Source organism: Liolophura sinensis, chromosome 8 (genome assembly GCF_032854445.1).
Source record: "Liolophura sinensis isolate JHLJ2023 chromosome 8, CUHK_Ljap_v2, whole genome shotgun sequence".
NCBI lineage: Eukaryota > Metazoa > Mollusca > Polyplacophora > Chitonida > Chitonidae > Liolophura > Liolophura sinensis.
Window position 1 is genome coordinate 28,047,004 of NC_088302.1, and position 22,791 is coordinate 28,069,794.

At 39.2% G+C, this 22,791-nt stretch overlaps 1 protein-coding gene across 1 annotated transcript in view; it reads left to right on the forward strand.

Annotated features, from left to right (window-relative positions):
• Window positions 1-22,791, forward strand: part of LOC135473377 (leucine-rich repeat serine/threonine-protein kinase 1-like) — a 57,199-nt gene that overhangs the window by 20,178 nt on the left and 14,230 nt on the right. The window contains exons 10-26 of the mRNA XM_064753227.1: window positions 1,325-1,460; window positions 4,083-4,221; window positions 4,839-5,042; window positions 8,074-8,189; window positions 8,718-8,818; window positions 10,571-10,699; window positions 12,012-12,176; window positions 12,448-12,732; window positions 13,252-13,411; window positions 14,756-14,883; window positions 15,459-15,607; window positions 16,459-16,707; window positions 17,850-18,100; window positions 18,732-19,306; window positions 20,226-20,483; window positions 21,367-21,591; window positions 22,411-22,533. Coding sequence (XP_064609297.1) covers window positions 1,325-1,460; window positions 4,083-4,221; window positions 4,839-5,042; window positions 8,074-8,189; window positions 8,718-8,818; window positions 10,571-10,699; window positions 12,012-12,176; window positions 12,448-12,732; window positions 13,252-13,411; window positions 14,756-14,883; window positions 15,459-15,607; window positions 16,459-16,707; window positions 17,850-18,100; window positions 18,732-19,306; window positions 20,226-20,483; window positions 21,367-21,591; window positions 22,411-22,533 — 3,393 coding nt within the window. The remainder of the gene's footprint in view (window positions 1-1,324; window positions 1,461-4,082; window positions 4,222-4,838; window positions 5,043-8,073; window positions 8,190-8,717; window positions 8,819-10,570; window positions 10,700-12,011; window positions 12,177-12,447; window positions 12,733-13,251; window positions 13,412-14,755; window positions 14,884-15,458; window positions 15,608-16,458; window positions 16,708-17,849; window positions 18,101-18,731; window positions 19,307-20,225; window positions 20,484-21,366; window positions 21,592-22,410; window positions 22,534-22,791) is intronic.

A 22,791-nucleotide genomic window follows, 5' to 3' on the forward strand; every position in this document is an offset into this window, starting at 1 on the left:
GGCCTTCTGATGAAAGGTTGAACTGTTATATTTTAGTTTTACAGGCTTTGTGAATGTTTTTTACAGTTATGTAAACTTCAGTTTGTTCTCCATGCAGGGCAACAATTTCTTGTATACAGGGTTTCTGTGACTATTGCTTATGAGATTTATGGACTTTGCCATATTTACCATTTTTGTAATCAAGAAAAGTTTCAGGCAGAGCTACAATTTTTATGCCCACCTGCATGTAGGAGAAGAAGAAGGATATTGGGTTCCTCTGGCGATTTTACCTTTTTCCTATTTTGTGACACACATTCAGATAAACTTCATTCTGTTCTCCTGTGAACACAGATTTCTACAAGCTTTTCTTGTAGGGCTACAGTTTCTAATGCAATTACTTATTAAGATAAACTTTTTGTCTCTCTAGCTAATTTACCAGATTTGTGGAGTGTAAGAATTTACCTTGGTGTATAACAGTTATCTGCAGAAAGCTTTCCACATCTGTATTAGAACTAGGATCCTATGACACTAGTCGATGCATGTGCCTTCCTATACTGTGACAAAATGTTTAAACCATCTATGAAGACAGTGACTGTTGTCAGCTGAGTGTTTTCTTAGCCAATCAGAGGGCTGCAGTGGCCACCCTTAGCACACAGATAGCAAATCATGGGAAGTGATATGCATATCAAAGACTACTCCAGCCAGTTGGTAATCGAGGTTATTTTTACTACCATAGCTCAGCATTTGCTCAGCCATTCACAGCGTTGGAGTTGTTCACAGAATGTTGCATGCAGTTCACAATTTGCATATCAAAGACCACTGACTCAATTTTGTGCATGAACTCCCCAAAATGACGTCTGTACCACCACAACACTTCACAACTTCTGCCTTTATTCTGATTCAGTTGTCTAATTGACTGCTATAGCAGGCAAGCTGGTGGGATTCTCTGAATGCCTTGTTCTCTTTGTGTTAATTTGATAGTATTGGTATTTGGTGACTTTGGCATTTATCAAGACTTTTTGTATCTTTAGTTCAGTGTAAATCTCCTACAGTTTCCCTGTTTGATTTGGCAGCAGATGATTGGCCGATCAGATCCAGTGAAGTCTGAGATCTTCAGTCCAGCCGTGGGGGACAGTTCATACGCCATGATTTTAAATAAAAATGGAAAATTTTATAGACTAAATAATGTTGGAAATGGGCATTGTTACACGTCATAAATTTGTCTAAAATTCATACAAAACTGTATGTGATTTACAGTAATATCTTTTTGTTCTGTGCGTTTCTTGTTTGATTTGTTTTTTTTTCTCATAAGCTTACAAGGTAACTTTAATTTCTGTTGTATTAGACATTCTTGGATTTGTGTCACAATGGAGTGTTCACCGTGCCCACCAGTGTAGCGCAATTCTGGAGCACATCGCTCAGAACTCTTCTATTGTCTCACAATTCTCTGACTGAACTACCAGAAAGCATTGTGGCATTGAGTAAGTGTGGCATTTAATGTCTGACTGAATGATTGTCGTTTTTACACATCTATGTGACACATCTTTGAGGGAGCCTTGTGACAGGTTACAGGTACAGTGAATCCGATTACCTGTTAAAACTAACTGAACTACCGAAGAGCATTACTTGTTTCACTGTGTGAGCTTTAGCTTAATGATATTTCCGAATGAACTACTTGTACATGTTTCATAAAGCATTGCAACATTCGCAGTGTTGTCTGTGTTGAGCAGAGTAGCACTGTGACATGAGCAGTGTTGTCTGTGTTGAGCAGAGTAGCACTGCGACATGAGCAGTGTTGTCTGTGTTGAGCAGAGTAGCACTGCGACTTGAGCAGTGTTGTCTGTGTTGAGCAGAGTAGCACTGCGACATGAGCAGTGTTGTCTGTGTTGAGCAGAGTAGCACTGCGACATGAGCAGTGTTGTCTGTTGAGCAGAGTAGCACTGCGACATGAGCAGTGTTGTCTGTGTTGAGCAGAGTAGCACTGCGACATGAGCAGTGTTGTCTGTGTTGAGCAGAGTAGCACTGCGACATGAGCAGTGTTGTCTGTGTTGAGCAGAGTAGCACTGCGAAATGAGCAGTGTTGTCTGTTGAGCAGGGTAGCACTGCGACATGAGCAGCGTTGTCTGTGTTGAGCAGAGTAGCACTGCGACATGAGCAGTGTTGTCTGTGTTGAGCAGAGTAGCACTGCGACATGAGCAGTGTTGTCTGTGTTCAGCAGAGAAGCACTGCGACATGAGCAGCATTGTCTGTGTTGAGCAGAGTAGCACTGCGACATGAGCAGCGTTGTCTGTGTTGAGCAGAGTAGCACTGTGATTTGAGGGGTGTTGCCTGTGTTCAGCAGAGTAGCGCTGTGATTTGAGGGGTGTTGCCTGTGTTCAGCAGGGTAGCGCTGTGACATGCGTAGCGTTGCCTGTGTTCAGCAGAGTAGCACTGTGACATGTTGTGACTAATTATGACTAGGCTGCATGTAGCATTGGGCTGAGTAGTGTTGCCATTAATCCTGAGCTAACAGGTGAGGAGGATAATGCTGCGTAGTGTTGCCATTAATCCAGACTGAGCTAACAGGCGAGGAGGATAACACTGAGTAGTGTTGTCATTAATCCAGACTGAGCTAACAGGTGAGCAGGATAACACTGAGTAGTGTTGTCATTAATCCAGACTGAGCTAACAGGTGAGCAGGATAACACTGAGTAGTGTTGTCATTAATCCAGACTGAGCTAACAGGCGAGGAGGATAATGGTAGTGTTAGCTCCACACTGAGCTAACAGGTCGTGATCCTGATCATGAAAACCATACAACAATGTAACTGTTTAAATGTCTGGAGATTATCTACAGTAGCATTCATGTATGTTCCTAATCTGTGTAAGTGTGTAAGTTTAAAATCTACACTTTGTATTACATGTGCTCAGCTTATGCATGCTTTTATCAGAAAAGTCCCAAGTAAAAAGTGATAAACAGAGATGTTATAGACTCGGAAATTGTTCTGCAGGAAAAAATACTTCATATGGGCACATGAAAACATGATGAATTTATGGTAGAAATAAGTTCATAAAAGTACAGCATGAACACTGGGCTGATGGCAGGATGATTACGCCCATGATGGTATCGTTTTGGGCCCCCAGTGGGCATACGATTCTGGATACCAGTAGGCAATGGGTCAGGGTCACAGTGGCTGTATGATAGTCGGCTTAGGGTCCGGTTCCACTGTACCACTGCAGGTGAATGTGGTTGAATACAATACACAATTAAACCCAGAATAAACAGCCATATGGCACTGCATTAATGGGTGTCAGAGCTAATATCAAACTGCAGGCTGTACTTGGTTTATTCTTGCAAATATTGATACATGAAGGCTTAACAATTGACAATACATGCACATGCCTATTTCTCTAATTCATTTTATATGCATATTTGTAAATTAATTGGACATCACTTGTGTACATTGTACATAAATGTCAGATGCAAGTATGTAATATTAATTAGTGAAATCATACCGGCTCTTAAAGGAGAAGAAAACTTGACACTATAGGCTGAAAAGAGCACATCTTTTTTTTGGTGGTGCCTGCTGCATCATTTTGCGATTTTTCCCCCCTCATGCATGTAAAGCCTGAAAACGGCAAAGCTGGAATAAATCGCAGATTCATCGCGTCCTCAATAACACCCTGTAATTTATGCCGGGGGTGTGTTGCCTCTCAGCCAATGAGAGTCGTTAAAACTGCCGGCTTGTTAGTGTAAACTCGGAACCTATGTCCAACATTCTGGTTTCCCAATCTTCAAGCTGAAACTTGCTGGGAAGAAGAGTTCTACCGGAAATGTGTGAACTGCACTTCAGCGGTTTCCAACGGAAATTCTCCTCCTAACACAAAAGACTTCACGACTAGTTCTTAGACAAAATGGAGTTGCCCACAGCAGATTTTGGTGCTGACTTTATTTATAATTTATCAGTTTGAGGTACGTATTAGAATTTTTTTATGGCATGCACCTGCAAGGAAATGCATACTCTTTTAAATGGTATTTGTTTGATATTTAAATTTTCTTCTCCTTTAAGACAGTATGTTTAATGACTAGTTGCTGAGGGCAATACATGCATCTGTTTCTTTCAGATGTGCTGGAAGCTTTGGATCTATCCCACAATGCGATCAGTCATCTTGCCTCACCATCTGTGTGGGCATGTGACTATCTACAGGAGTTGAACTTAGGTTATAACTGTCTTTCCAATAGTCCACAGGAATCTCCACAGAGGTAAATGCACAAGTAGTTATTTATTTATTTCATTGATGTTTTATGCAGTACTCAAGAATATTGCACTTATATTACGGCAGCCAGCTGGAGGAAGCCGGGCAGAGCCCTGCGGGAATCCTAAGACCATCGGCAGGTTGAAATATACATGTAGATGTGGACAGACATGGTTTTAATTTGGATAACCATTTTATTCCACAGCTTTGCCTTCAACATGTTTTTAACTGATTCTATTTAGATTGCGGTTCTTCCTCTGAATTAACTCTCAGACCTTACAATCATCAGCTATACATTCAATAAAACTCCACAAGCATTTCTAAAAAATAGTTTAACTTCTATAAAACTTGACTTAGCATGTGTGAGATTTTTGTTCTACCATGTTTGGTCATGTGTACATTTATTTTAGACAACTAGATCATCATGAGCTACTGATACTTCAGGCAACTTAATTAAAATGTTTTACAACAGTGCACAAATGAATTGATCTTTACACTGTAAAAAGGTTTCATCTGGGAAATGTTTTTATATTTGTGGGTGTGTACATGTAATTCTAGTACCATAATGCATGTAGCATTTTGCATGAGCTGAAAGTCGTGTTGGAATATGTTTTCATTATACAGCCCAAGGTCACCCAAAGTTCTCTCATTTTTGAGGAATCCACAGTTTGACAGGAACCAAGTACTTGATGAGAAATCCCCAACCCTGGAATTCCCTTCTATTCTGAAGGATCACCTTTGTTATCTGTACCTAAACAACAACAACCTGCGGAGTGTACCCACGTCTGTGTTTGAACTGAAGAAACTCAAAATTTTGAATTTAAAATGGTGAGTTATGAATTTACATTCACTGATGACATGAGTCTCCACTTGTATGCATTTTCTTTGAGGTCCTTAACGAGAGTGTGCACTTTACTAATGGAGAGCTCGAAAAACTCGCCTGTGTCAAGACGGTCCGAAGCTGTGAACTCATTTGTTGTTTTCTTTATTACATCACTATTATTGGTGTAGGTGTGCTCATAAAACCTATATGAAGTACACACACACTGCAATGTCACAGAAGAAAACGATGTGTACTACTGTAACATTTAATCAAGCTATCTTAATGTCGAAGGTATTTTCTGTGTAATAGTCTTTTATAGCCTTTGACAGACAAAAGTTGTGGAGTTCGGCGATGAAAGCCCAAGTGATAAATATAGTTTTCTCGGAAATTGGACATACTTCTTCCACTGCTTAAACCGTTAATACAGTAGGCCCACTATGTTATTTACAAGGAACTCTATGACCCTGTTTCAATAACCGGGCACAGCCAGGACCCTGGCTGACATCCTCTTCTCCGGAGGGTTGTGGTGGTCATTTCGACCCCAATTAAATGTTTACAAAACTACAATACGAAGGATTGTTGTGAAACTAGATTCATGCTCAATAAATGTAAGTACTACTGAGGTTGATCTAGGTATTCGAAGGTCACTGGATTTTATGCTTCAACTTTTTAGTGGTGAGATGAAAGCAGTGCTGAACTAATTATGAAAGCACCTCGGCTTCTACTTTTCGTTCTGATAATTTTAGTGCATTTCATAAAAGAAAGCAGAAAAGAAAACATCCCTTGTATGCAAGAAAGACGAAGGAGCAAAATTCAAATTCTAAAGTTATAATAAATTCAGAGAAAAAAAATGATATCATAAGATTTTTAATTAATTTTAAACATTGTCCTGAGAGGTGCTGTCTTCTCATTCCCATAAGCCTTCAGCATCCCTAATGAATTTTGCACTGACTCTAATATTTGTTTATTTAGAAACTGTTAAATGCTAAAATGAACGACAAAAAGTGTATCTGAGGAAATGAATGCTGTTAGGGTTGAGATGGTATGCTACTGTCTGACATAATTTGTGATTATGTTTTATTTCCATAAATGATACAGACCTGCCCCACAACACTGCCAGATGGCCCTTCAACTACACGTAACTAAATTGTTATAAACGATCTCAAAATGTTGTATAATGCTGTAGTTTTGTGTTTTCATATGTCGCTTCATGGAGTGAACAGGTAAAGGCTGCGTCACAGCTTAGGCCTCACTATCTGATAGCAATGTGTTTGATGAGATAAAAGTCTCAAGATGGTTGCCTCACACCGGCCATTTGGGCAGTTTTGTCATTTTCTTCTACATCCTATTCAGTTAAATCTCATTAAAATAATGAAGTATGATACTTTTTAGAAAGCTTGAGTATCTTGCTTCAATTGAAATGAGTTTTAGCCAGGTGCTATCTTGTCCTTTAAACTGCACATAAGTTGACTTGCGACAATAATCAGCTGACATTAGTTTGAAAATGTCTATATATAGGCTTAACGCTTATGTCAGAAAGTTTGAGGAAACCTCGTTCTCGCGGGGATCTGGTGGCATTTGTCCAGATTCAGTTTGGGAGAGATATCAACTGTGACATGCGATATCCATGTGACCTGTTGAATTTGATGCATCACAGCGTCCAACTGAGACTGATAAAAAAAAAAAAACGCAGGTAGATTGATTGATTTATTTATTTGTTTGATTGGTGTTTTACGCCGCACTCAAGAATATTTCACTTATACAACAGTGGCCAGCATTATGGTGGGAGGAAACCGGTGGAAATCCACAACCATCCGCAGGTTGCTGGCAGACCTTCCCACGTATGGCAGGTAGAGTGATGCATCTGGGTACAATTACATGAGTAGTTGTTGTTTTTTAGGGACACATCTGCTTAATGTTGTAAGAATTTTTATCCCTAGTGATGCCAGTAGCCTTGAGTGTGGGAAACTACAATGTTGCAACATCACCTGGAATCTTTTAATACAGAGGTCTGATCCAGCACTGTTATCCACTGAAGTACAAACAACATAAACCCTGATGACTCTGTTCAAAACTTCCATTATTCCTGACTGGTTGTCAGTCCACTAGGGACCTGTCTGACAGTGAGGTTTTTACAAGATATTAACGATGAATTTTCATCTGAAAAGTAAACTGTGCTGCCCTGATAAGTTAAAGCTTGGTAATTTTGAAGGTAGGCCCACAAGTATGGTCCCATCTCAACCATGCCCTCAACACTTCCAAGCTGTCCTTCCACCTCACTGTACCAGTAATCTGTGCCTGGAATCTCAGAGTTTCCCCACTGCAGCCAACGTTACATGTACATGTACCTATACCTATAAAACAAATCATGTCATATTTTGCTTACTGGCACCAAACAAACATCAAGCGCCCAAAATCTATGTAAACAATGTAGTGATTAATGTAAACTAAATCTCAAAAGCCCTGTTTGACTTTAAGCGTGCTGCCTAAGCAGGAGTTACATTCACGGAACTGACACCCAACAAGACACTGAACCAGAAGTGTGTGCCTTACCTACACCGTGTCATGACACCTATCTGACGCTAGCATCAGCAGTCAGAACATTCTTTACAGAGAGTAAAGTAATATTTATACACAGATGCAAACATAAACAAAAGTACATTTACTTTACATCATGTTATAATAAATGAATCATGTTATGTGAAGGTCCAATGTATTAATAACCTGTGATAATCTTGTACATATATAGGAATAACTGTCAGCCAAATAAACATAATATCATTGTTTTGAATTGAACAATTACACAATAACAATACCTCTGAGTGGAAAGAACTCAGAAAAACTTGACTAACTTTTGAAAGTGCACATATGTACAGATGTGTACTTTGTGATTAATTCGAGGGACCCATCTGTGATAGCGTTGTATCAAAGCAGACATTGCAGTGAAGAATGTTATCATTGTGAATGAGCGAGAGAGGTGTATGTACATGTAGGTATGAGAATGCGTATGATACATGTATGTTAATTCATTTCCAGCAACCCAAATTTGACATCTGTACCCAATGAGCTGGCCAAGCTGAAGGACTGTGACATGTTAGATTTGGAAGGCTGTTCCATACCTGCATCTGTGATTCCACCTAAACTTATCGCAGGTAATTTAATGTATGAACTCCTTCACTGTCCTGGCAAAGTAATAAAGAAGATAATGCAAATGCAAACATAAACACACAGATTGAAGAACAGATAAACAGTTATCCGCTATACTTACAGTAAACTGTATGCTGGAAATTAAAGGTAAATGATGACTGCATGTATAATATCACCATTGTAAGTTTTTCTAAACAAAGAACGTCTTTGTGATGTTTGTTAAGAGAGTGAGGAATCTTTTATCAGTTTAATGGGATCACAAATTGGCATCCAACAACATTTACAATAATTAAAATGCAGTAAAATATCAGTAACTATATAGATGAAAAATGTATATAAAATATAGATGTTAATATGAATGATATTTCATGTCATCAAGTCAAAATTCAGAATTTGCAAAGAAATTCTTAATTTTGGGGGGGGGGGGGGTACCTTCTCAAGTATATTATTTGGAATATCATTTAGGTTTTTGGACTACGTGTATACATTTATGTGAACTTTCCATTAAGTATCTTAAAAATTTTGTCTTGTAGAAGCCTCGTACAAAGCAGGAGGCCTGCTGGCCTTCCTTAGGCTGAAGCTACGAGAATGTGATAAGTGCAACAGACTCAAATTGATGGTCTTAGGCAAAGAGGTGAGTGCAAAAGAATTAAACTGATGATCCATGGTAAAGAGGTGAGTGCAATAGCCTTTAACTGATTGGTCCTCTGTAAAGAGGTGAGTGCAACAGACTTAGACCGATGGTCCCAGGTAAAGAAGTGAGTGCAACAACCTGTAATGGATTGGTCCTCGGTAAAGAGGTGAGTGCAACAGACTTAAACTGATGGTCCCAGGTAAAGAAGTGAGAGCAACGGCCTTTAACTGATTGGTCCATGGTAAAGAGGTGAGTGCAACAGACTTAAACTGATGGTCTCAGGTAAAGGAATGAGTGCTACAGCCTTTAACCGATTGGTCCTTGGTAAAGAGCTGAGTGCAACAGACTTAACTGATGGTCCCAGGTAAAGAAGTGAGTGTAACAGACTTACACTGATGGTCCCAGGTAAAGCAGTGAGTGCAACAGACTTTAACTGATGATCCTGGTTAAAGAGATGAGAGCTACAGACTTTGACTGATTGGTCGTTGTTAAAGAGGTGAGTGAAACAGACTTAAACTGAGGGCCTCGGTGAAGATGTGACTTCAGGCGACTTAAACTCTTGTCCAAGGTAAAGAGATGAGAGCAACAGACTTAGACTGATGGTTGTAGGTAAAGAGGTGAGTGCAACAGCCTTTAACTGATTGGTCTTTGTTAAAGAGGTGAGTGTGACAGACTTTGACTGATTGGTCTTTGTTAAATAGGTGAGTGTGACAGCCTTTGACTGATTGGTCTTTGTTAAAGAGGTGAGTGCAACAGACTTAAACTGATGGTTTCAGGTAAAGGAGTGAGTTCAGCCGGCTTTAACTCATGTCCAAGAGCAACAGTCTTAGACTGATGGTCATAGGTAAAGAGGTGAGTGCAACAGATTCAGACTGATAAACCTAGATAAAGAGGACAGTGTAGCAGGCTTTAAATGATAATCTTATTGAAAGAGGTGTGTGCAAGAGGTTTAAAAGATGATAGGTGAAGGGGTTGGTACAGCAGACCTAAACTGATGGTCCTAGGTCTCTTCATGGAACATGGGATTGACATCAAGCAACACATTATGGATATCCTCAACAACACAGGATTGATATCCTCAAGCAACACAGGATTGATATCTTCAAGCAACACTGCATTGATATCCTCAAGCAACCCAGGATTGATATCCTCAAGCAACAGAAGATTGATATCCTCAAGCAACGCAGGATTGATATCCTCAAGCAACACAGGATTGACATAGTCAAGCAACAGTGGATTTATATTCTCATCTAACACAGCATTGTCGCCAGTGACCCAGAAACCTCTGAGAAATAGATCCTGATTTCAGAGACTAAAGAATTGTGCCCATTCATGTGATACATACACTATAGGTGAAGTGATACATACACTATAGGTGAAGTGATACATACACTATAGGTGAAGTGATACATACACTATAGGTTTTTCATGACATTAACATTGTACATGTATTTACAGAACAGCTTCATGCACTTTAATAAAGCTTTATTAAAGCAGATACTTTAATATGTAGGCCTACGTGTACCTACCATTGATTCAAAAAATCAGAAATCAATCCTTACTGGCAATTATCTTAAAAATGGTTTGAAAATTTTGTTTGTTTGTGTTGTGACCTAGGTTTTACCTCATATTTATACGTATATCAGGAATTATATTTGTCTTCATTCATTTAAGCACTGTACTGTAGCCTGCAGTTATTACTTTAATCAGTACTAAAGAGTTTAAATTATAATCACTGTATAAATGTTTCAGAGACGCGGGAAGACCGCCCTAGTGAACGCGTTGATGGGAACTCACGATAGTTCAGGAAAAAATCCCAACCAGATTGTGATTCGTGAGTGGAAGTTAGCCCACAGCAGCTCTTGGTGGAGGAGGAGAGATGTAGGAGCCTCTATTTATTTATTTATTTATTTGATTGGTGTTTTACGCCATACTCAAGAATATTTCACTTATACGACGGTTGCTCACAGACCTTCTCACTTACGGCCGGAGAGGAAGCTAACATGAGTAGGAGCTTCTAACTTGTCTTTTGAAGAATTCTGCCTTTAATAAGAGTAGTTGTACTTAGCATCTAATAAAATTAGATGCTAATTTGTGTTGTAAAAATGCCCGTTTCTTTTTCAACTCTTAAGAATGTATAACAATGATGTTTTCCTAATGAAGTTGTTATCTTGTGAAGAGTGTGAAATACCGCCTCATATAAGTCATTGATGTACATCTATTGGTAGGTTAAATTTATTAATTTTTAGTGAAATCCGGTGACTGGTAAAGACCGGGATTATCCATTGGACTATCTAGTTAGCCTTGCAGGTATAGATTACATAGGGGGCAGGTCTTGGTCTAATAATTCAAACCCAAACTTGGACTTGAATTTGCAGATGCCCCTATTGTCACTGTTTGGGAAGCCTTGGTAACAATAAGTGGTTGGATGTGCTTGTGTGGCCTTGCATAGTTCAAAGTTCGTTGAAGACCTCTTGTCCTCCACCAATTAGGTGTGCATATCTGTACATCACATGTGGGAAAGTTTGTCAAGGGTCAGTGGTTTAAACCAGGTACTCTTGAGTCCCTATACGCACAAAACTGATTGCTGTTATATAAGTGAAAACTCTTTGAACAACAATTAGATAAATAGGTGCAAAAACAAATAGTTTAATGTACATGTATGTGATGTATGTAGCTGTTTGTAAGATGTGTGGGGATTTCCCTGAGATTTCCCAACTTTGTGACATACACCTTGAGGTTTGTGGCTGTTTGTAGATGCCTGTGGTGACATTGTCTCTGTGGGTATTTCCCTGGGGCTTCCCAACTGTCTGACATACACCTTAATGTATGTGGCTGTTTGTAGATGGCTGTAGTGACATTGTCTGTGTGGGGATTTCCTTGGGCTTCCCAACTGTCTGACATACACCTTAATGTATGTGGCTGTTTGTAGATGCCTGTAGCGACATTGTGTGGGGATTTCCCTGAGACTTCCCAACTCTCAGACATACACCTTGAGGTTTGTGGCTGTTTGTAGATGCCTGTAGTGACATTGTCTGTGTGGGGATTTCCCTGGGGCTTCCCAACTCTCTGACATACACCTTGAGGTTTTGTGGCTGTTTGTAGATGCCTGTAGTGACATTGTCTGTGTGGGGATTTCCCTGGGGCTTCCCAACTCTCTGACATACACATTGAGGTTTGTGGCTGTTTGTAGATGCCTGTGGTGACATTTTCTGTGTGGGATTTCCCTGGGGCTTCTCAACTGTCTGACATACACCAGTGTTTCTTCACGGAGAACACGCTCTACCTGCTGGTGTGGGATGCCCAGGACGGCATCGAGGGGGTAAAGGATCTGGACAAATGGTTCAGGAACATACAGGTGAATATATCGTGTTAACATAAACACGCCCTTATTGGCTCAGCTAGTAAAGCCTTGGTGGCAATGGCTGTTCTCCAGGCACTTCATATTCCTCCACTCATAAATCTCGTAACCAAAACTTCTTTAGTATGCCATTAGACACCAGTTAAACAGAATCATGCACAGGTTTATCCTTTATTTGAATTTCCCTTTTAGGAAGAGTTCTCCTTTTTTGACCAGTACAATGTAGTTTGTAATCTATACTGAAAATGTTCTGTATTTATGTTATCAGTCTCACGCGGCGAGTTGCACCGTCCTCATTGTAGCCACTCATCTAGATCATTTACACGAGGAAGACAATCAGCTGGCTACTTACATAGGGGAAATGACTGAGGCTATCCGTGGCCGATACGGCAGGAGGCGTTGTCCCCGCCTGGGCCCCATTCACTATGTGTGCTGTTTGCCTGGGGTACCTGTAGGGATTACAGAACTACAGGAGGCAATTTATGCCACTGCCTTGAGCTTGAAAAATCAAGATTCGAGAGGTTTTGTTACAGAAGACTTGATTGGGCGACAGGTATGTTAAAAAAAACATTTATTTATGCCACTGCCTTGAGCTTGAAAAATCAAGATTCAAGAGGTTTTGTTTCAGGAGACTTGATTGGGCGACAGGTGCGTTAAAAAAAAACATTTATTTATGCCACTGCCTTGAGCTTGAAAAATCAAGATTCGAGAGGTTTTGTTACAGAAGACTTGATTGGGCGACAGGTACGTTAAAAAAAAAACATTTGAGCTAGTGTATTGTACATGCAAGTTGAAAGATCAGTGTCAGTTTAATAATCTAGGAGTAATAGTGCATTACTTTCATTATAGCTGCATGGAGGTAGAACTGAAGGATTTTCATTTTACATGCATTTATCAATAACTACTAATGAAGATGCAAATTTCCAACAATAAAATTGACTACTGCAAAATTCAGTGGAATCGCAGTGAAACGCACAAATTTTAGTTTATGCAAACACATTTCTCCTGAACCCTGTAAGTATCCTTCAAGTGAACTAGTTTTTTGCATCTTTTTTTTTTCGGTGTTATTTAGATGCCAAAAAGTTATCAGTGTCTCCAGCAACTGCTTCAGAAAGAGGCTAAAAGACGCCATGAGACAATGGAACCACCAGTTCTTGTTCAGAATGAATTTGATGATATCATCAAACAGATTCCTAACCATGATCTTGACACAGATGAAGAAATGACCTTAGGTAAATCTATAGCAGTTTGCATTTCTGATAACTGCATGAAATTTTTTGGTATGTTCATATTTGTTTTCCCAAATGTAATTCTCATAAGCTAAAATATAGAATGACTACAGCATGGGAAGCAAACGCAGAGCAGTGACAACAGTGTGATGGTTGTCAGATGGTCACATATAGCCAGTGAAGTACGGTACTCTTCATTTACCTCTTATCTCCATAACTACTGGGCAAATTTCATAAATCTTGTAAATGAACTTACTGGTCACCAAAAGGGGAGTAAATTTAATGAAGCTTCATTCATGGGCCCACTTGTTGGTGCCCTAATTCAGAATTGATGGCATTCACTGCAACTGACTCTTGATCATTTTCCTTAGGTCACCGTTCATTTTTGATTTATTAGTTTTTACAAACAGTAAAATATTCAATTAACCTGCTAAACCACAAAATTTTGCAAACTGTACATCTGTATGTAGTCTGCGAACCCATCCAGTTATATGATGAGTTTTGGAGATTTGGCTTTTTGGTGAGGACGTTGTGTAGGCTTTTTCCATGTTGTATAGTTCCAGCTGGTAGATTTCTTCATGGGCTTTTTCATTGCTCTACTTGTACATGTGGCCATTAGATTTCTTCACATTCTCTTTCATTGCTTTACTTCAAGCTGTTAGATTTCTTCACAAGCATTTTCATTCCTGCACTTCATGCTGTGAGATTCCTTCAAGAGCTCTTTCATTGCTGTACTTCATGTTGTTAGATTTCGTCACAAGCTGTTTTATTACTCTTCTTGTAGCTGTTAGATCCCTTCAAGAGCTCTTTCTTTGCTGTACTTCATGTTGTTAGATTTCGTCACAAGCTGTTTTATTACTCTTCTTGTAGCTGTTTTTGATTTGTTCACAGATCTTTCATTGCTGCACTTTGTGCTGTTAGATTTCTTCACAGCTCTTTCTTTCATTGCTGTACTTCATGTTGTTAGATTTCGTCACAAGCTGTTTTATTACTCTGTTTTATCCATTATATTTCTTCACAAGCTCTTTTATTGCTGCAGTTCAGACTGTTAGATTTTTTCACAAACCGTTTTATTACTCTCCTTGTATCCATTAGATTTCTTTCTGAGCTCTTTCATTGCTGCACTTTATGCTGTTAGATTTCTTCACAAACCATTTTATTACTGTCTTTGTATCCTTTAGATTTCTTTATAAGCTCTTTAATTGCTGCACTTTATGCCATTAGATTTCTTCACCAACTGTTTTATTACTCTCCTTGTACCCCTTAGATTTCTTTCCAAGCTCTTTAATTTGCTGCACTTTATGCCGTTAGATTTCTTCACAGGCTGTTTTATTACTCTCCTTGTAGCTGTTAGATTTCTCCATGAGCTGGGTGATCTGCTTCACTTCAATGATCAGCTGAAAGGACTGAACAGCTTGTACTTTCTGGACCCAGTCTGGTTATGTAACCTTCTCTCACAAGTTGTTGTAAGTGAGGTGAGTTCAAATTCTTACCTTCTGCTTTATGACATACAGAACACACTGTCACACATTTCTGATTAATAAATAAATTACATACTGTAAATGAATCTTTATTACCTTACATTATACAGTATAGCAGCAATAAATTTCACGTCAGTGAGTGAATTGGTGCAGCAACATACATGAATTAAGTACATCATTTTGTACCTCTCAGATGGCAAATAAACAATGATTTCCAGTTCATAGTAGTTTTTCCATTGTGCCAAAATCTTGATAATTTTTATCACGTGTCAGTAGATTTTCAGATGAAAAATATCTGCATAGTATATAGTGTCATCGACTTTCACAGTATACTGCTTTTATTAGCGTTAAACTGAATGTGTACCGCAATGATCATATTCTTTCATTGGAGCAATGATTGTTTTGTTTCTGATGAAAATTGTTTTAGAAGCTAAATATTGTTCTCTGGAAGTGAAGTTAATATTCAAAATCAGCACAGCAGATTATAGCTTAAAAAATACATGTATGTTAATGAGTTAATGCAGAAAGTATTTAACTAATTAAATCCCATGCATTGTTTTGCTTTGAAGAAAGCCCAGAAGTACATCCATAATGGCATAATACAGAGAGAGGACATGAAGTATTTGTTTGATGAAAGCCGATTTCCTCACGTTCACATGGACAAGTACATCCAACTGCTGGAGCGCTTTGAAATTACACTCATGTTGGATGAAGAAAAGTAAGGCTGACGAGCTGTATTTTCTCTATGTATCTACAGCTACATGTATGTCTACATGTATGTATACTTGGGCTTTTACGTCGTACTTGAAATTCTTGTGTCATATGACAAACAAGGAGTCATTAGGTGTGTGTACATGTTTCCCTTGCTCTTATAGCAGGGTGAGTTCATGCCGCCAAAGTGCTGGCGCCACTGAAGTATCATGCCAAGGACACCCGACATAACACCCCTTAGTCAGATTATGCTGACACCAGGCCAAATAATCCTCTTTCCTGGTTCTAACTGCTCAGTGCTGAGTAGCAAGGCAGCAACAAGCAGGCTACCATTCTTTAATTTGACCGGACCCAGGTTTGATCCCCCACCTCCTAGCTGTCTTTGATTTATTTATTTATTTGATTGGCGTTTTACACCATACTCGAGAATATTTCACTTATACGACGGAGGCCACATTATGGTGGGTGGAAACCGGGCAGAGCCCAGGGGGAAACCCGCAACCATCCGCAGGTTGCTGCAGACCTTCCCACGTACGGCCGGAGAGGAAGCCAGCATGAGCTGGACTTGAACTCACAGCGACCACATTGGTGATCCTGACTTTGAGGCGGATGCTATAATAATAAGGCTACCGAGATAATCCATGTATTTTCTAAGAAGCCTTTGGAAGTTCTGCATTTTCGTAAAACACAAAACCGTATAAATACAAATCCCAGCAATACATATGTGGCATGGCATGGTATCATTTTGCTTAGTTGAGATAGTCACAATGCAATGTATAACTCTTATGGAACTGATTGCATTAGATTGAGTATTAGGCTATGCAGTGTTAACTTGGTTTTATTTTTGTGTATTTACAGACTTCTTATACCAAGTAAAGTGTCCCAGGAGAAATTTGGCAGTGTACAACTCTCCCATAATCTCGGTGAAAAAATCTACCGTTTTTACAAAATGGAGTTCATTCCATCAGGATTCATGAGTCGACTGATTTCCAAAGTCCTGGGTAGCATTCCACGATTCACTGGCCCTACATGGAGAGTGACGCAAGAGTCAGGCTCAAGGGTCAAAAACTTGGCATCGATGAATAGAGGGTCGTTTCAACAGAGCTTGTGAGTGATTGTTGTGTTGATCAATCTTGAGGAGTTACTGATTGATGTGTAATGCTATACTCAACAGTTTTACACTACAGTATGGCTCATTTTTGTGGCTGGGTCGTCTAGGGTATACATCCCACCTGGCAAGTTAGTCGAGAACTGTTCAGAGCGTGATGTAAGATGCACCCCATATTGATGGAAGTCAGGGTCTACTGTCTTCAACAAATGTAAACCATTCAAATTGCCATACCATTGACTACTTTATTGTTGTCATTTCCCATACAGTGAGAGAGAGAATCTACAAATGGTTATTTTTAAAGGAGAAGAAAACCTAAAAACATGACCCTATGGGCTGAAAAGAGCACATATTTTTTCTATCTGGTGATGCCTCTTGCATCATTTTACGATTTTTCCTCCTCATGCACGTAAAGCTTGAAAACGCAAAGCTGACATAAATGGCTGAGTCCAACGCCTCCTCCGTCTTTAACACCCTGTAATTTATGCTGGGGGTGTGTTGCCTCTCAGCCAGTGAGGGTCGTTAAAACTGCCGGCTTGTTCATGTAAACTCGGAACCCACATCCAACATAATGGTTTCCCGATCGGAAAAACTAACTGTATTGTTCGCTACCTTCTGGGAAGAAGAGTCTACCAGAATTGTACGAACTGCGCTTTGGTGGTTTCCGACAACAATTCTCCTCCTAACACAGAAGACTTCAGGACAAAATGGAGTTGCCCACTGCAGGTTTTGGCGCTGACTTTATTTATAATTTATCAACTTGAGGTACATATTAGAATTTTTTATGGCATGCACCTGCGATGAAATGCATACTTTTTTTCAATGGTATTTGATTTATATCAAAATTTTCTTCAAACAGTTCTTCCTTTAAGAACATTCAAATGTGGGAACATTTCAGCTGCTGTTGATATTATTGGTTGTTGAACCCATCAAGCAGTTTCTGACACGACAGTTTCTAATTAATTATGATACCAGTTATATTTAAGATTATAAAATGTTTCATTTTAAAAGTCAGTTACTGATTATGTTATTGGTAAAAGATGTGTTGATACCTAGCCTCTCATACCTGGATTTTTCTTTTATTATATTATTTTATTATTAAGTGCAGAAATTGTTACATTTATTTCTGCACTTTTTCTAGTTGCAAGAGAAGTGGGAAAGGCTTTCGCCTGAAACATGTAGAACCAATCTATTGGCAAGAGGGCATAAAGGTGTCTCATGAAGGAGGGCAGTTCATGGTGGAAGCCATCAAGTGGAGCAGCCAAGACCCAGATCAGAGCAGCCAATCAAACACAGGCATTCTTATCACCGTGCTGTCTGCCATCGGGGACTTTTCAGCTTTAGGATTTCTGGTGGATGAAATTGATAACCTCATAGAAGATTGGTACAGAGGTACACCTAATTCTTCTGTTCGCCCACAGCACTCCTTTAAAAAATAATGAGACGATTTGAACCGTAGGCACACAGCATTTATCTTAAATATTCACATGTGCAGTATATAACATTTTGGCATATGACAGATTACAATGGTGAAAGTTGGCTGTGAGTCATTGGGTTTTATCTGACCAATCTAAATGACAGGGTATACAGCTAACTTGATCATTACGATTTTTGAAAAACTAACATGCTAGACTAACATGTACATATTTGATGGTAAGCAGCCCTGTTGTTAAACTATTGTCCAGACTGCGTATATGGCTCTTAAGATCAACAGGTCATAACCAGATTTCATCACTAGAATTTGTGCATCTTTTTTTTTAAAGAATAACACTGATGTGACATTAATATCGAAAGCCATGTTCACATAGCAGTTTGCTCTATCAACTCATCAAGTAAATATACAAGCTCTGTGTGGAACAGTTTGTACTGTCTGACTAAAATTGATTGAAAGTCCACAAGTTTCGATATTGTTGCGATTCCTGAGAGGCATTGTAAAGTTTCCTACACAGTATTTATCCTATCTCATAGGAGACATTCCAGGCTCAAACTATAGATGTATGCCTTGCCTATCTCTCTTTGACAGGGTTAGAGGAAGGCATACAGTTTGCTCTCTGTCCAGACTGTTGTGGTGACATCTTCGACCTGGCGCAGGTCAATCATTTTTCAGTGGTGACCTGCGCAGGGGTTTGCCGAACCAACGACAGCATAACCTGCCCTATCACTCACAATAAGATTCCGCTGAAGAAACTAGTTCCAGAACTGATCCTAGCAGATTTGCCCAGAAGGTTTCTAATCGATGGGAAAGATCTTGAGATAACAGTTGGGAAGGACAGTCTTCTGGGAGAAGGCTCATTTGGATGTGTTTACTCAGGAAGCTATAGGGAGGACACTGTAGCTGTGAAAGTGTTCCCCGTAAGTCTGTTTGAGCTAATCAGAGCCCCATCTGATGCTGGACCCGATGTGGCCAGAGAAACATCCGGCACTTGGCATGGAGAAAACTGTGACAAGATGGACGAAGGTTTAGCTGGAGGAACCAATGACAGTGGGGCAGAAAGTATCATGTCATCATTAGGCTCTTCCTCCCAGGTGTCCAACCAGTCATATCTCTCCCATGGTTCCTCAAACACGACAGATTTACTGGAATCAAAAGGACTGAAGGTACATGTAATGTTTTTAGCTTGCCTGTATAATGTTTAAATAGAAAATAATGTATCTTTATAACATTTGGTGAACTTGCTTATTTCCACCTTAGTTTCTTTTTACCAAAATAGTGGCCATGTAGGAAGTCTTAAGCAGGATTTTGCATAGATTGGAGTAAATGAATATTCCTGATAACATGTTCTGTTTGATAATATTACATTTCAAAAGTTTATCAGAATTGATTGTTTGATATTTAATGTTGTCACTGTCACAAAACAGTACGTTCATTTTAGCAAATTCTCACACAATTATGACATTTACACACCTTTTTGACATGCGTTGGGCAATCCCCAAACAACACCAAAAAAAATCAAAGTTCAAGTGAAAGAGGAGAAAAAGTTATTCCTAAATGTGGTCTTCAGTATTTTTTCTGATTTTTCCTTAAGGAGAAAAGGACACTTGAAAATAATTTTTGTATGGTGTGTATTTGGGACCACCTTTTGGTATTTGTACTCTCTGTTTAATAATGTCATAAATGAGGGTGTAACACAGGTTTAATAAATTCTTTTGCACTAAAATTTGTTCTTTTTCAGCTACCAAATATATTAAACCTCAATTTGGATCATATTTATATTATTAATATGTTCATAAATATTATCATAATTTAAGTTAGATGCATATGTGTCAATATAAACAACAAATTTACATTCATATAAATTATTATGCAACAAAGATAAATACCAAAAGTTGGTCCCAAATACCCATCATACAAAAATATTTTCAAATACACTTTTCTCTTAAAAAAAAAATCCAAAAAATATTAAAGATCATATATGCAAATAAGTATTGACACTCATTTTTATGTTTTCTTCTCCTTTAAGGTTCAGAAAAAAAAAGAGTAACTGTTGCTGATATATGTTTTTCTTTTTTTTTTTAGGTGTATTATTCTCTGAGTGAAATGAGAAAGGAGGTGGCCATGCTGAGTAAGCTGATTCACCCCTGTGTTTTGTCCCTGGTGGGCATCTGCCTGTTCCCCACCTGCCTTGTTCTAGAGAGGGCACCCCTGGGCAACCTTAGGGAAGCCATCACAGAGCACATGGACCCATACCTTCATGACAATGTCATCTCCAAGATCAAAAATAAAGTCTTCCCTTCTGTATTCTCCAGAAAACTGACCTACAAAATTATTTTCCAGGTAAATAGTTGGGTACTATTACTTACCATACTATGCAGATGTAAATAGTAATATTAATTGTTCCTTTAATAATCTAATAGTATTTGTAAAATAAAAAAAGTAAAATGAAAAAAATCTGTCAATCGCTATCAAGCCCACACGTCTTTATACATGTATGTTGAACCAAAATTTGTACTGCAAGAAAGATTTTTCTCTGCCCATCCCTTTGTATAATTGTTTGAGGCCAAATAGTCTAAGAGAGAATCCCTCCCCACCTCCCAGTTATAGCAACTGCTTGTGTACACAGCTATTCAAGGGAGATAATCTGTCAGCATGATATTCACAGAGGGTTATTTTTCCTACTGGCATATATATATATATGTATATATATATATATATATATGTACATGTAGATACTGGGTTTCTTGAGTATGGTATAAAACACCAATCCAATAAATAAGTACAAAAAAGTACATGTAGATGATTGTATGGTATTTGGTAAATCAGAGATCATGATGTGGCCGTAATAACTCAGAAGCCTCTCACCAATGAGTTTGCCGTGAGTTCAAGTCTTCTTCTTCAGCTGTAAGTGGAAAGGTCTACCAGCAACCTGCAGATGGTTGTGGGTTTTCACCGGGCTCCGCCCGCTTTACTCCCAGCGTAATGCTAGCCGCAGTTGTTTAAGTGAAATGTTGTTGAGAACGACGTAAAACACCAGTCAAGTAAATAAATAAATCATGAGGTGGTGCATATAAATATTTAAAGCCAGTTCATATGGCCCATCATACAGTACTTGAAATAAAGTTTATTAAGCTGTCTCTAGTCTGGCCACACTCTAATTTGTCAGCGCCTCCAAGTTTGTATGATTAAATGATTGATTATGCAATTCAACCTGTCTGTTCAGATTACCAAAGCCCTGAACTACCTTCACTCACTAGATGTCATCTATCGGGATCTGAAGCCGGCAAACGTTCTTGTGTGGTCCATGGACACTGCTGACACTGTCAACATTAAACTGTCTGACTATAGCATCTCTCAGTTCAGCACCCCCCAGGGGCTTGCCGGTTTCTGTGGCACACCCGGTTACCAGGCCCCAGAAGTCTGTTTTGGTGTGGCTTATGATGACAAGGTGAGAAAACTGAGGATTTGCCATTTGGATAATCACCTGAAGTATATATTACATGCACTGCCTTTTACATTTTTTTCTGTGAAGTGTTTACAGTCAGTGAACAATTTGAGCCTCAGTTTGAACATATGTTGTGTAAAGAGATGCTTATTATAATATAGCTATTATGCTTTTCTTTATTAAAGTTATATAGGTTTTTTCTCAAGATGTTTTTCTCACATGCCAGGCCAAACAGTTGCACAGCTCCGGTGAAAATAGCTTGGGCCATGTGACATTAAGGTTAATACTACAAATAAATACTTCTTGCTGAGGTCAAAGTTCATGTCTGGCTTGCTAAACTTATATCTTAAGACTATACAGGAGGCCTCCGTGGCTCAGTTGGTTAGCGCACTAGCGCAGCGTAATGACCCAGGAGCCTCTCACCAATGCAATTGCTGTGAGTTCAAGTCCAGCTCATGATGGCTTCCTCTCCTGCCATGTGCGGGAAGGTCTGCCAGCAACCTGCAGATGGTCGTAGGTTTCCCCGGGGTCTGACCGGTTTCCACCCACCATAATGCTGGCCGTCATTGTATAAGTGAAATATTCTTGAGTACGGGGTAAAACATCTATCAAATAACTAAATAAATTAAGACTATACAGAGCCAGATACAAAGAAACTTTTCAAAAGCGCTTTCCGTCAGGTGCCTGGAAATGGAATAATTAGATTTTTGAAATCACACCTCACCTTATTTTCATGAAAAACAAGATTATGCCGCAAGTCAGAATTACATGCTGTACACATGAAGGAAGTGAAGTCAGTATTTGGAACTGCTTTGTTGTCAGGTGGACATCTTCTCCTTTGGGATTGTGGTGTATGAGATTTTGACAGGTGTTATACCCTATCGGAATGAGCCCGCTAGATGCGTTACTAAAGCTGTGCGAGATGGGGTGAGGCCACGTTTGCAGGTAAATATATGATGTAGCCATAAACAACACTTGTATAACTCATTATGTATACCAGTTCATGCTGGCTTCCTCTCCAGTCATACGTGGGAAGGTCTGGCAGCAACCTAGGGATGGTCGTGGGTTTCCCCTGGGCTGTGCCCGGTTTCCACCCACTATAATGCTGGCCGTCGTCGTATAAGTGAAATATTCTTGAGTACAGCGTAAAACACCAATCAAATAAATAAATAAATCATTATGTATAGGTAGGTATCTGTCATC